At 44.7% G+C, this 12871-nt stretch overlaps 1 protein-coding gene across 1 annotated transcript in view; it reads right to left on the bottom strand.

Moving 5' to 3' along the window:
• Window positions 1-8070: 8070 nt before the first annotated feature.
• The window catches only part of TBC1D2B (TBC1 domain family member 2B), a 158064-nt gene continuing 153263 nt past the window's right edge, over window positions 8071-12871 (bottom strand). The window contains 1 exon segment of the mRNA XM_030188140.1: window positions 8071-10473. Within this exon segment, the coding sequence (XP_030044000.1) occupies window positions 10278-10473 (196 nt within the window). The 3' untranslated portion in view covers window positions 8071-10277.

Raw genomic sequence — 12871 nt, 5'->3', positions numbered from 1 at the left:
ATTATATACAGGGACTTATTTTGTACCCAGGGCAATGGAGGGTTAAGGGACTTGCCAAGTGTAACAAGCTGCAGTGGGAATCAAACCCAGTTCCCCAGGTCGCTGCACTAACCATTAGGCTACTCCTCCAGCAGAATAAAAGTGATAATGCCACTTTACAAGGTGTGGTGGGGCCTGACCTGGAATACGGCTTCCAGAACTTGATATGGGTAGAGCAAAGCTTCCCAAACTATGGGTCGGAACCCCAAGTAGTGTCATAGAAATCACATTTGGGGGTCACGACCTAAATGGGCTTGCCATAGATGCATATTGTGCATCTCTGAAGGGTGAAGATGAGGGGGGGGGGGGGGGCACACATTTTTTTTTTAGCCATGATCATGGGGTCATAGCCCAAAGAAATTAATAAGCACTGGCAAAGAGAGCCTAGAGGTGGTTCAGAAAAACACAAATAAAACATTAAAAAGATCCAGCTCTAGGAAGAAGAATCTGGGTTAGCGCAGTGGGCTGAGAACCTGGGGATCTGGGTTTGATGCACAGTGCAGCCCCTTTGTGACCCTGGGTAAGTCACTTAACCCTTAATTGCTCCAGGTATAAATACTTAGGGACAGAGAAAGTACCTGCATATAATATATATGTAAACCGCTTTGGTTGTACCACAGAAAGGAGGTACATGAAATGCATGACCCCCCCTCCTTTAAATATGTATACTTAGAGATAAAGAAAAAAAACAGGAGTGATATAACAGACACATTCAAACACCTGAAAGGAATTATCACACAAGACACAAGCTTGTTTCAGAGGAAGTCAAAAGGTGAAGTTCCAAGTGGGAAGATTCAGAGCATCAGGAAATGCCTTTTACAGATCAGATACCTGGAATGTCCTTTCAGAGAAAGTGGTGGTGAAGAAAAACAGTATCAAATTTGAAAAAAAAAAAAAAAATAATAATGGAATGAAGACTATCCATAGTGGCTAGATGGATGTTAATCAAATTTGAGAATAACCTACTTATCACACTAGTTACATCCCTAACATATGGCACTGGGGCCCTTAAAAGCACAGGAAGATACAGTAGATACATGACTGCACTGGGACTCCCAAAAGAACAGGAAAACTAATACTGTTAGATGCTGGTCGTTCTTAGGTCCAATAGAAGATATGAACAAAAGGGATGCTCTCTACAAACTGGATGGGCCATGCAGGTCTATCTGTTATCATTATGCATTGTAACACTATCTGATTTTCAAAACAGCAATAAATTAAAGCACATTCCTCTGTAAGCCTCACCCTTTCTTTGTTCTCCAATGGCGGTGGGTACTTTATCATCATGGTACTGAAAGTAAACATTTTTTTTTCAATAGCTCACAACTGTTAGGGTAAAAACCAGAGAGTCAGTGAAAGCAAAGCCAATATTCACCTCTGAGTAAGCAGGGCCAAAAACATCAAAGTAAACTCTGATCTTGAAATAAACAGATACAGCAAAGATACTTACCTGTAGCAGGTATTCTCCGAGGACAGCAGGCTGATTGTTCTCACATGTGGGTTGACTTCCGCGTCGGCCCAGGAATCGGATATTTTGCAAGCAACGTAACAAAAGGTTTTTGCCAGAGAGTTCTGGTGTGCGAATCGCGTGCACCGCACATGACTTCCCGCCCTATCACACGAGCGTGTACCTCAAGTTGAATCAAAAAGAAAACAAACAATTCCAAAGGGGAGGTGGGTGGGTTTTTGAGATCAGCCTGCTGTCCTCACATGTGGGGTATCCCTAGCAACCAGGCTCACTCAAAACAATGAACATTGGTCAACTGGGCCTCGCAACGGCGAGGACATAACATAGATTGACCTGAAACCATAAACAACTAACATGAGTGCAGCCTGGAACAGAACAAAAATGGGTCTAAGGGGGTGGAGTTGGATCCTAAACCCTGAACAGATTCTGCAGCACTGACTGCCCAAACCGACTGTCACGTCGGGTGTTCCGCTGAAGGCAGCAGTGAGATGTGAATGTGTGGACTGATGACCACGTTGCAGCCTTGCAAACCTCTTCAATGGAGGCTAAGTGAGCCACTGACGTAGCCATGGTTCGAACATTATGAGCCTTCACATGGCTCTCTAGAGTCAGCCCAGCCTGGGCATAAGTGAAGGAAATGTAATCTGCTAGCCAATTGGAGATTGTGCGTTTTCTGATGGCGACTCCCCTCCTGTTGGGGTCGAAAGAAACAAACAACTGGGCGACTGTCTGAAGGGCTTTGCTGCTCCACATAAAAGGCAAATGCTCTCTTGCAGTCCAAGGTATGTAAACTGCTTTCGCCAGGGCGGGTAAGAGGACGGGGAAAGAATGTTGGCAAGACAATTGACTGGTTCAGATCGACACCACCTTGGGCAGGAATTTAGAGTGAGTGCAGAGGACTACTCTGTTGTGATGAAACTTAATATAAGGTGCATGCACTACTAAGGCCTGAAGCTCACTGACCCTATGAGCTGAAGTAACAGCCACCAAGAAAATGACCTTCCAGGTCAAGTACTTCAGATGGCAGGAATTCAGTGGCTCAAAAGGAGCTTTCATCAGCTGGGTGAGAACGACGTTGAGATCCCATGACACTGGTGGAGGTTTGACTGGGGGCTGCTGCACGACTAATATTCCGCCAGAGTCGTTACGCTCATATTAGCCCTCTCCTCAAGTCATTGCACTGGCTTCCTATCCGTTCCCACATAGAGTTCAAACTCCTCTTATTGACCTATAAGTGCATTCACTCTGCAGCTCCTCAGTACCTCTCCACTCTCATCTCTCCTTACATTCCTCCCCGGGAACTCCGTTCACTGGGTAAATCTCTCTTATCTGCACCCTTCTCCTTCACTGCTAACTCCAGACTCCGTTCCTTGTATCTTGCTGCACCCATATGCCTGGAATAGACTTCCTGAGCCGGTACGTCAAGCTCCATCTCTGACCGTCTTCAAATCTAAGCTAAAAGCCCACCTTTTTGATGCTGCTTTTAACTCCTAACCCTTGTTCACTTGTTCAGAACCCTTATTTTACCATCCTCACTTTAATATTCCCTTATCTCTTGTTTGTCCTGTTTGTCCTAATTAGATTGTAAGCTCTATCGAGCAGGGACTGTCTCTTCATGTTCAAGTGTACAGTGCTGCGTACGTCTAGTAGCGCTATAGAAATGATAAGTAGTAGTAGTAGCTTTGACAAAAGCAAACCTCTCATGAAGCGAACTACTAAAGGATGTCCAGAGATAGGCTTATCCTCCTCTCGGCGATGATAAGCACTAATCGCACTAAGGTGAACTCTTACGGGGTTGGTCTTGAGACCAGACTCTGATAAGTGTAGAAGGTATTCAAGCAGGGTCTGTGTAGGACAAGAAAGATTATCTAGGGCCTTGCTGTCACACCAGATGACAAACCTCCTCTATTTGAAAGAGTAACACCTCTTCGTGGAATCTTTTCTGGAAGCAAGCAAGATTCAGGAGACACCCTCTGAAAAACCCAAGGAGGCAAATTCTAAGCTCTCAACATCCAGGCCGTGAGAGCCAGAGACTGGAGGTTGGGATGTAGAAGTGATCCCTCGTTCTGGGTGATGAGGGTTGAAAAACATTCCAATCTCCACGGTTCCTCGGAGGACAACTCCAGAAGAAGAGGGAACCAAATCTGACGCGGCCAGAAGGGTGCAATCAGGATCGTGGTTCCGCAGTCTTGCTTGAGTTTCAGCAAGGTCTTCCCTACTAGAGGTATGGGAGGATACGCATACAAAAGGCCTGTCCCCCAATGCAGGAGAAAGGCATCTGACGCTAGTCTGTCGTAGGCCTGAAGCCTGGAACAGAACTGAGGGACCTTGTGATTGATCTGAGTGGCAAAAAGATCCACCGAGGGAGTGCCCCACGCTCGGAAGATCTTGCGGACAACGTCCATCTTTAGTGACCACTCGTGAGGTTGCATTATCCTGCTCAATCTGTCGGCCAGACTGTTGTTTATGCCTGCCAGATAAGTGGCTTGGAGAAACATGCCGTGACAGCTAGCCCAAAGCCATATCTGGACGGCTTCCTGACAGAGAGGGCAAGATCTGGTGCGCCCCTGTTTGTTGGTGTAGTATATGGCAACCTGATTGTCTGTCTGAATCAATATGATTTGGTTGGACAGCTGATCTCTGAAAGCCTTTAGAGCGTTCCAGATCGCTCGTAATTCCAGGAGATTGATTTGAAGATCCTTTTCCTGAAAGGACTAAGCTCCTTGCGCGTGAAGCCCATCGACATGAGCCCCCCACCCTAGGAGGGATGCATCCGTCGTCAGCACTTTTTGTGGCTGAGGAATTTGGTCCCAAGGTCAAATTGGTTCGAATCGTCCACCACTGCAGAGAATTCCGGAAGTCGGTGGACAGTTGGATCACATCCTCTAGATCTTCTGTAGCTTGGCACCACTGGGAGGCTAGGGTCCATTGAGCTGATCTCATGTGGACGTGCCATATGAGTTACATGAACTGTGGAGGCCATGTGCCCCAGGAGTCTGAACATCTGCAGAGCCGTGATCTGTTGAGACGCTCGTTCTAAGGACACTAGGGACAGGAGGTTGTCCGCCCTTGCCTCGGGAAGATAAGCACGAGCTGTCTGTGTGTTCAACAGAGCTCCAATGAATTCCAATTCCTGAACTGGGGTGAGATGGGACTTGGAATAATTTATTACGAACCCCTGTACCTCTAGCACCTGAATAGTCATTCACATGGACTGCTGAGCACCTGCCTTCGAGGTGCTCTTCACCAGCCAATCATCGAGATAAGGGAACACATGCACTCCTAGTCTGTGTAGCGATGCTGCAACTACCGCCAGACACTTTGTGAACACTCTGGGAGCAGACGCCAGCCGAAATCGAAGATACTTTCTGTGCGATGGAAGTATCGAGATGTGTGTGTAAGCATCCTTTAAGACCAGAGAGCATAGCCAATCATTCTCTCGAATCATGGGAAGAAGGGTGCCCAGAGAAACCATGCTGAACTTTTCTTGAACCAGAAATTTGTTCAGGCCTCTTAGGTCTAGGATGGGACGCATCCCCCCTGTCTTTTTGTGCACAAGGAAGTACCTAGAATAAAATCCCAGCCCTTATTCCTCTGGTGGAACGGGTTCGACTGCACTGGCTTTTAAAAGGGCGGAGAGTTCCTCTGCAAGTACCTGCTTGTGCTGGGAGCTGTAAGAATGAGCTCCCGGTGGGCAATTTGGAGGTTTGGATTCTAGATTGAGGGTGTATCCTAACTGGACTAGTTGAAGAACCCACCAGTCGGAGGTTATAAAAGGCCACCTTTGGTGAAAAAATATCAACCTCCCTCCAACCGGCAAGTCGTCCAGCACGGACACTTTTATTGAGGCTACGCTTAACTGGAGCCAGTCAAAAGCCCGTCCCTTGCTTTTGCTGGGGAGCAGTATGGGCCTTAAATGCACGCTGTTGATGAGAACAAGCGCGCTGGGGCTGAGCCTGGTTAGGCTGCCAAGAAACAGGAGTGTACCTACGCCTAGGATAGGAATAGGGAGCACTCCTCTTCCCTCCAAAATACCTCCTAAATGAGGAGGCAGTAGCAGAAGGCACCCGGTGGGAGAGAGAATCCATAGCATCATTTTGCTTCTTGATCTGATCAACAAGATCCTCTACTTTTTCTCCAAAAAGGTTGTCCCCCCGGCAAGGAACATCCGCCATCCGCTGCTGGACAGAATGATCCAGGTCACAGATACACAGCCATGAGAGTCTGCGCATCACTATACCTTGAGCAGCGATCTTGGATGTCATGTCAAAAGTACCCCGGCCAGGAACTTGCGACACGCATTCCGCTGCCTGACCACCTGGCGAAAATGCTCGGCCAGCTCCGCAGGGAGTCCATCAACCAAGCTGGACAGTTGACGTATCAAATCCCACAAGTGGATGCTCGTGAAGAGCTGGTATGACTGGATCTTGGCAGCAAGCATAGTGGCCTGATATGTCTTCCTCCCAAGAGAATCAAGAGTCCTAGCTTCTCTGCCTGGGGGCACTGAAGCATAGTCTCTAGTACTCCTGGCTCTCTTAAGGGCGGAGTCCACCACCATAGAATTGTGGGGTAACTGGGACCTCATCAACCCAGGTTCACCATGGATCCGATACTGGGATTCAGCTTTTTTCGGGACCACGGGGCCAGACAGAGGGGCTGACCAGTTTAGGACTTCCTTCAGTACCTTATGAAAAAAGGAACTGTTACAGCCTCTTTAGGTGAAGAAGAATAATCCAGAACTTAGAGCATCTCAGTCCTGGATTCATCCTCAACCTCCACAGGGAAGGGAATAAACGTAGCAATTTCCTGGACAAAAGAGGAGAAGGGACAGACTCTCCGGTGGAGATAGTCTCCTTTCTGGTGGAGGGGAAGGTTCAGAGGAAATCCAGGACTCATCAGAAGTACCTGGGATCCTCATCTGACTCCCACGAACTCTCCTGCTCAGTGTCTGATAAAACCTGAGTTAAGGTGCTTCAACACTGGACCCGCCTCGACGCCGAGGAATGATGTCCTCTGTGACAATGTCGAAAGACCGACTGCGGTGAAGCTCCTTCCATCGACGTCGAAGGGGAGTCAACCTGGGTGGCAGTCAATGTCGATGCTGCAGGCGGCATTGCGGTTGGGGACCTCACCACAGGTAAAGGGCCAGACACGGCTGCAGCAGATGGTACAGAAGGAACAAGCACCCGCATCACCGATGCTGACTGACATAGCAGTCCCTCCAGAAGTTCTGGAAACAAGGCCCGGATGCGCTTGTCGAGAGCCACCATCGGAGAAGGCTGCAGGGTCGGTGAAACAGGCAATGTCAGAATCCGTGGAGGCTCAGGAGCAGGTACCGGGCTGCTAGGAGACCGACGCATCTGCACCTCCTGTATCGAGGGGGAGTGGTCCTCTTGGCACCGACGCTTCTCAGGTGCAGACTCTCTCGATGACCCAGAGCTCCTGGTACCGTGTGTCAAAGGAGAACGATGATGATGCTTCTTTGCCTTCGCTCGATGCCTGTCATCGAGACTCCTCAGTACCGATGAGGAAGACGTGGAATCCTCACGTCTCCTCAAGGCCGGGTCCAACGAAGGGCGGTCCCAGGGGGCCTGCATAGCAGGAGGCCTCAAGGTAGGTGGAGACCCACTCGACGCCTCACTGCTCCCAGCCATTAACTTTGCTCCCGACGTCCTCGGTACCGATGTCGAAGGACCGGACTGAGCCCCAAAAAGCTTCTCGAGACACTTGGATCTGTTTCTTCATACGAAGACACAGACTACAAGCGGCTGGGCTATGGTTGGGCCCAAGGCACTGGATACACCAGCCGTGGGTATCTGTATCTGAGATGGTCCGGTTGCACCAAGTACAACGTTTGAAGCCGCTGGGTGTCTTTGATGACATGGAAGGAAAAACAGCTTCAGCAAAATCAAATGACGCGATTGTGCCAAAAAGAGAAGGCATAAAAAGGGAGTAAACCGGACCGTGTGGCCCAAAGGCCAACCTTGTCGAAAAGAAAGGAAACTTTAAAGGTGGCAAAAAGAAATACGAAAACTACAGGAATTATAATTTTTTTTATATTGAAAGAAAAAGAATAACAAAACTAAGTGAAAACAAAGCGAAAGAAAGTGTCGTAGAGAAGTTCTCTTCCTGGGCCTGAATAGAGCGCAGCGAAAACACTGCCGCACCTAACTATGGAGAAAAAAAAGAACTGAGGTACATGCTCGTGCCACGGGCGGGAAGTCGTCTGCGCATGTGCGCCAGAACTCTCTGGCAAAAACCTTTTGTTATTTTGCTTGCAAAATATCAGATTCCTGGGCCGCCATGGACATCGACCCAACATGTGAGAACAAGCAGCCTGCTTGTCCTCAGAGAATGTTTAACATACAAATGAAATAAGACTTTACATCACTGACTTGGGCAACAGAGACAAGACCCTCAAAATACTGATACATGGAGAAAAAAAAAGTTCCTTGACATTTTTCAACTACAAATTTCATTGTACTGTTGTGTGTGTGTGTGTGTGTGTGTGTGTGTGTGTGTGTGTGTGTATATATATATATATATATATATATATATATATATATATATATATACACACACACTGTAGTTATACTGTTTTTGCAAATACTGTTTTTAAAACTTATGAAAAGCATGTATGTTGAAGCAAGCTGTTATGATAAGGTGGCAGTAATACTTAAAAAAAAAAAAAAAAAAAAAATGCATTGCCTATATCCAAAGACGTCTTTTAAGGTAGAAATAAGATGTCCACCGACTGCTAACTAGAGCTCCAGAATCAGAGGTGTTCTATCCCATTTCTGCTGGGCTAGAAAAGTCTTCAGCATAGCAAAACTAACTACTTACTGGAGGACTCAAGGGTCATGAAGCAACTGTTGATAGTCAATCTTTGAATTTCTTATTTTTCCAAGTAACTTGGATCACCATCCACAAATTTTAATATTAAACTCTTTTAAATGCTTATAAAAGCCAAGTTTGTTCAACAAATTTCACTATAAGGAAAATAATACTTCTTTTAGATTTAGAATGAAACCCAGCAAAACAGACAGCACAAGGAGTGGTACAGTATTCTGAGACTTAGATCCTCAGAGTGATATTAGATGTACTTATGTGCACAGCAGCAAAATGTCTCATCACAACTTTCAAGCGCTCTTACAGATTTGATTTTTTACACATCTGGCTTCGAACAGTCTTCTGTATATACTGTAGGCTGTTCAAACCATTTCCATATATTGATTTTGAGTTTTGTTGACATGGAAAAGTTGGAAAAAAAATCTTTTGTTTTGGTTTGGCATTCACCATTTGCTACAATCAATGTCAACCTTCACAGCCCATGTCCCTATGAGTCTTCATTCAACGCTACCCAAGGCTTTAAACCATTTTTGAACACCCCACCTTCATCCCCTCTTTATATAGCCCAGTTATTGCTAGACCAGTCCTTGGGTGAGGAGAATTCAGACAGCAACTCCTCCTAGAACCTGGCATCTGTGCCCCCCCAAGCCTGAGCAGTAGGTATCTCCCTCCCCACTCAGGGTTTAACCATATATCAAACATTTAACCACCACAGGTATGTAGGTATGTAAGTAAAGAGGAGGTATTTAGAGCAGAATGCATGAAAGACTTCCTCCCATTTTTTAATTTATGGGAAAGAAGCTGACACAGTCCATTTTGCCCCCAGTTTTGTCATGGGCAATATATAAAAACTAATTTGCATATTTGCATTATGACCCCAAAGTTAATATGCTATTCAGATATGAACAGGAATCGAACCAATAACTAGATATTACTATTCATTGCCACCTTCAATAGTTACTTTGTTTTGAAACAGTAACTGGAATAAAAAGGCCAAAAAAGTTGCAGATGATACTTTTTTTTATTGGATTAATTAGTTGGTGACTAGCTTTTGTGAACTACAACACATCATATTAGAGGACTGTAGATCTGGAATGCAAGTCACAAAAATAAGTTAATCCAATAAAAATCTCTCCTCTGTAACTTGTTTGTTGACATTATTTGCATATCCAAGTGGCTAGCACCCTGCTTTTGGGTGCAACAGAGCTCCATCACAGGCTTCCCGGCATCTAATACAGTTTCAAAGTGGAAACCAGAGCTGGCATTTCAGTCTGGAATGCCACATACTCCTGGTGCATAGCAGTCAAAAGTACTCAGTAAATTGGCCTTGCTCAACAGAGTGTACCTACTTTTACCAGGTTCTTCTGACAATGGCAAAGGCGCAAAAACATTTAAAGTTGTACCACAGCTTAACCAAGTTAAAAAATGGACATGGCACTTGTTATCTACAAAAAAAATTCAAACTATAACTCAATGACCACATTCAATACTTAATCAGCTTGCATTTAACTTAATGGATCACATTCAACATTCAATCAGCTCTCAATGATCCCAGTTCAGTGTTATTTCAGTTGTTAACAGTTGAGCACAGACTCTATTTAGTCCAGTTGTTTTTATGTCTAGTTGGGTGGAAAAGGTAGGCTGAGGGCCCTGAAGAGTCCTTCATAGTCTCAGGTTACACATACTGCTTAAGGTAGCTGCAAGGACACAAGTGTAAACAAGAGTAGCTTGGTCACTGACTGGACTGCAAATGAAAAGGGCATACAGCATTCTGGAAATACGTCCTGCATATTCCCAGCTACCACCAGCTGCACACAGTCTGGAAGGGTTTCTTCAGCAGAAACATGTCATGAAGTCAGCACTCATGGTAAGCTTTGGTCACAGTATTGAAAACAGTACACAGTATATGAGTCATGGTCTCTCAGCTGTCCTCCTCGTCATCACTGATCAGATCCCTCCTTTCTGGACTAGTCTCACGTTCCCGCAGGAAGTCCTCACGTATGGCTTCGAGTTCTGTCAGTTCCAGACGCACTTTCTCCAGATGGAAAGCCCTGCGGTTCCGAATCTGACGTAGAGGAAAGGGATTCATGCCCACAAAGGCAATATTGATAAGCTTCCTGAGAAAATATAAGTAGGAATTATGATGAAAGACTTACTGTTAGTGACAGTCCAAGTTAATCTATTTCATTTCAATAAGTGGTCCATTTTGGAGGGTAATTCCAGAAAAGGATGCCTAAAAATGTTTCTAGAAAGTGCCTATTTTATAAAGGTCAAATTATAAAAACCACAAATGAAGACAGTGAATTCACAAATTATTCCAAAACACTAAAAATGTAACTAGTTAGCTTATCACATTCCTCTGAGCCACCTGAATTTACCAAAGGAAGGGTTATAAAACTGGAGGAAAAATATCTCAGAGAAGTGGGCTATTACCAGACAAGCCCACAAATGTTCATAATGATTAGTCTAAAAACCTCAATTTTTACACAGCTTTTGTTCTCTTCTCTCTCTATATATACTTCATGACCTTTCCTTAATAGCCCCCCCCCCCCCCCTAAAAAAAAACAATGACGCTTAACACTAGACACTGTTCTCATCCAATCTTTCCAAAATCAAATATGATCGGGGTCAACTCTGAACTTCCCAGGTACTTAGCCTATGAGCCATGGAAATTCAAGAGTCAAAAACAGAAGGGTCCTCTCTGGTCCTGGGCTTTAACCTTTTTGTGGCCATTATATATGTAAGTCTATCGTATTTCAGTTGCCATATGGCAACAAGGACACATATTTGTAGCAATGGCCCCTTCCTCCCCAGCTGAACTGAACTAACAGTGTACCACTACAGATATACATGACCAGGGCAACACAGATGGCATTCCTACTGGGGTATCTACCATCCCAATTTGACCATCTTGCTGGGTAGAATCCTACAGGTTGGCTGCGTGGATCCTATCTGTTGACTTCTTAATGGTTTCACATCGCTCTTGAACTGCCATTTCAAAGAGAAGGGAAGAGATCAAATTTTGCATTTAGCTCATACCTTTTTCAGCAGCTATTTCCCTGTCCCTGGAAGGCTCACAATCTGAGGGCCCTGTTTACAAAGGCACGCTAGCGTTTTTAGCATGCGCTAAAAATTAGCGCATGCTAACCATGTAGATGCCCATAATATTGCTATGGAAGTCTACATGGTTAGCGTGCGCTTAAAACGATAGCATGCCTTTGTAAACAGGGCCCTAAGTCTGTACCTGAGGCAATGGAGGATTAAGTGACTTGCCCAAGATTGCAAGGAGTTGCAGTGGCATTTGAAGTGGCCTTCTCTGGTTTTCAGTCCAATGCTCTAACCATTAGGCTGCTCCTCCAGTCAAAGTTCTTTATGACCTTCTCTTGCGGTATTTGTTCACTATTAGTCTTATACTGATATTAAGCCTAAAATGGAGTGTATCACCTGCCTTGGCCTACATTCTGAGGGAACTGGAGTCTGAGATCTCAACCTGGTGTGCTGAGAGCTGCTACTGGCCTAAGGCAGTCTATGAGCTCAACCTTGATCAAAAGGCAATGAATGGCCTTTTCTATAGCAGTACAGTATGGGGTTTGCATTTTTTGTAGGTTGACTGGTGTCCTACTTTGAGGGACGAGAGTAAGACCATACAGTACTACTGATATGGGGAAGCAGCTGTGTTTTGTTGTTTTAGTGAGTATTATTATATTGTGTATGTTTTATATTGGAATCCACTTAGGTTGCAGGTGAATAAATGAAACAAATGGATTTGGGCTCCTGATCACATTAAAATGGCTGAAGAAGTGGGAATAACAGCATGTGTCCATTAAGAAGAGTTTTTTTTTTAAATATTTTTTGAGGCACATTGACAGAATAAAGAGCAGGGAGAGAGAGAGAAAAGTTATATAAAAGAATTGCAGATGTTTTTTAGACTAGTGAGGTGAAAATCTGAGAAATCTGCTGGATGTTGGGCTTGATAGACCTCAATTTGACTCAACATGGCTTTTCTTATGTTCTTCTATCTTTGTTACTTTATGGGCCTCAATATCAGTCAGTCATAGTTCAGAGTCAAATCCTACCCATTATTTAACATCTAATTAGCAGCTTGGTAACACTCTATAATGTTTTCAAAACTGTCCAATTAAAAGAAGTAACACTAGGGACCTAGAGATAGCGCTGGTATATTTCTAGCCCCTGATTTCAGCCCTGGCTGAATTTTCATAATCTTTAAATTCACCAGATGGCGCTACAGAACTGTTCTAAAATTCGCTAGGTTCAAGCAGAAAATGACAACAGCAGGATATTCCAAAAAGTTCAGATCTGTAAAATCAACTCAATTTTCTCCTGATCAGAAAAAAATAAATCCAACTTCTGTTTTCTAGACTGCAAAGAAAAAAAAATTAGGAATCCCCTTCCTCCCCAATTACAATTTTTGTTAAACCACCCACTCTGGACAAAGGAACAATCGAGGAGAGTAGAACAGAAACAAAATATCAACACAGGGGGTTTAATTAGCCT

This window comes from Microcaecilia unicolor, chromosome 1, assembly GCF_901765095.1.
Source record: "Microcaecilia unicolor chromosome 1, aMicUni1.1, whole genome shotgun sequence".
In the NCBI taxonomy this organism is placed as follows: Eukaryota; Metazoa; Chordata; class Amphibia; order Gymnophiona; family Siphonopidae; genus Microcaecilia; species Microcaecilia unicolor.
Note: the sequence above shows the minus strand (reverse complement) of the source record. Positions and strands in the feature narration are given on the sequence as shown.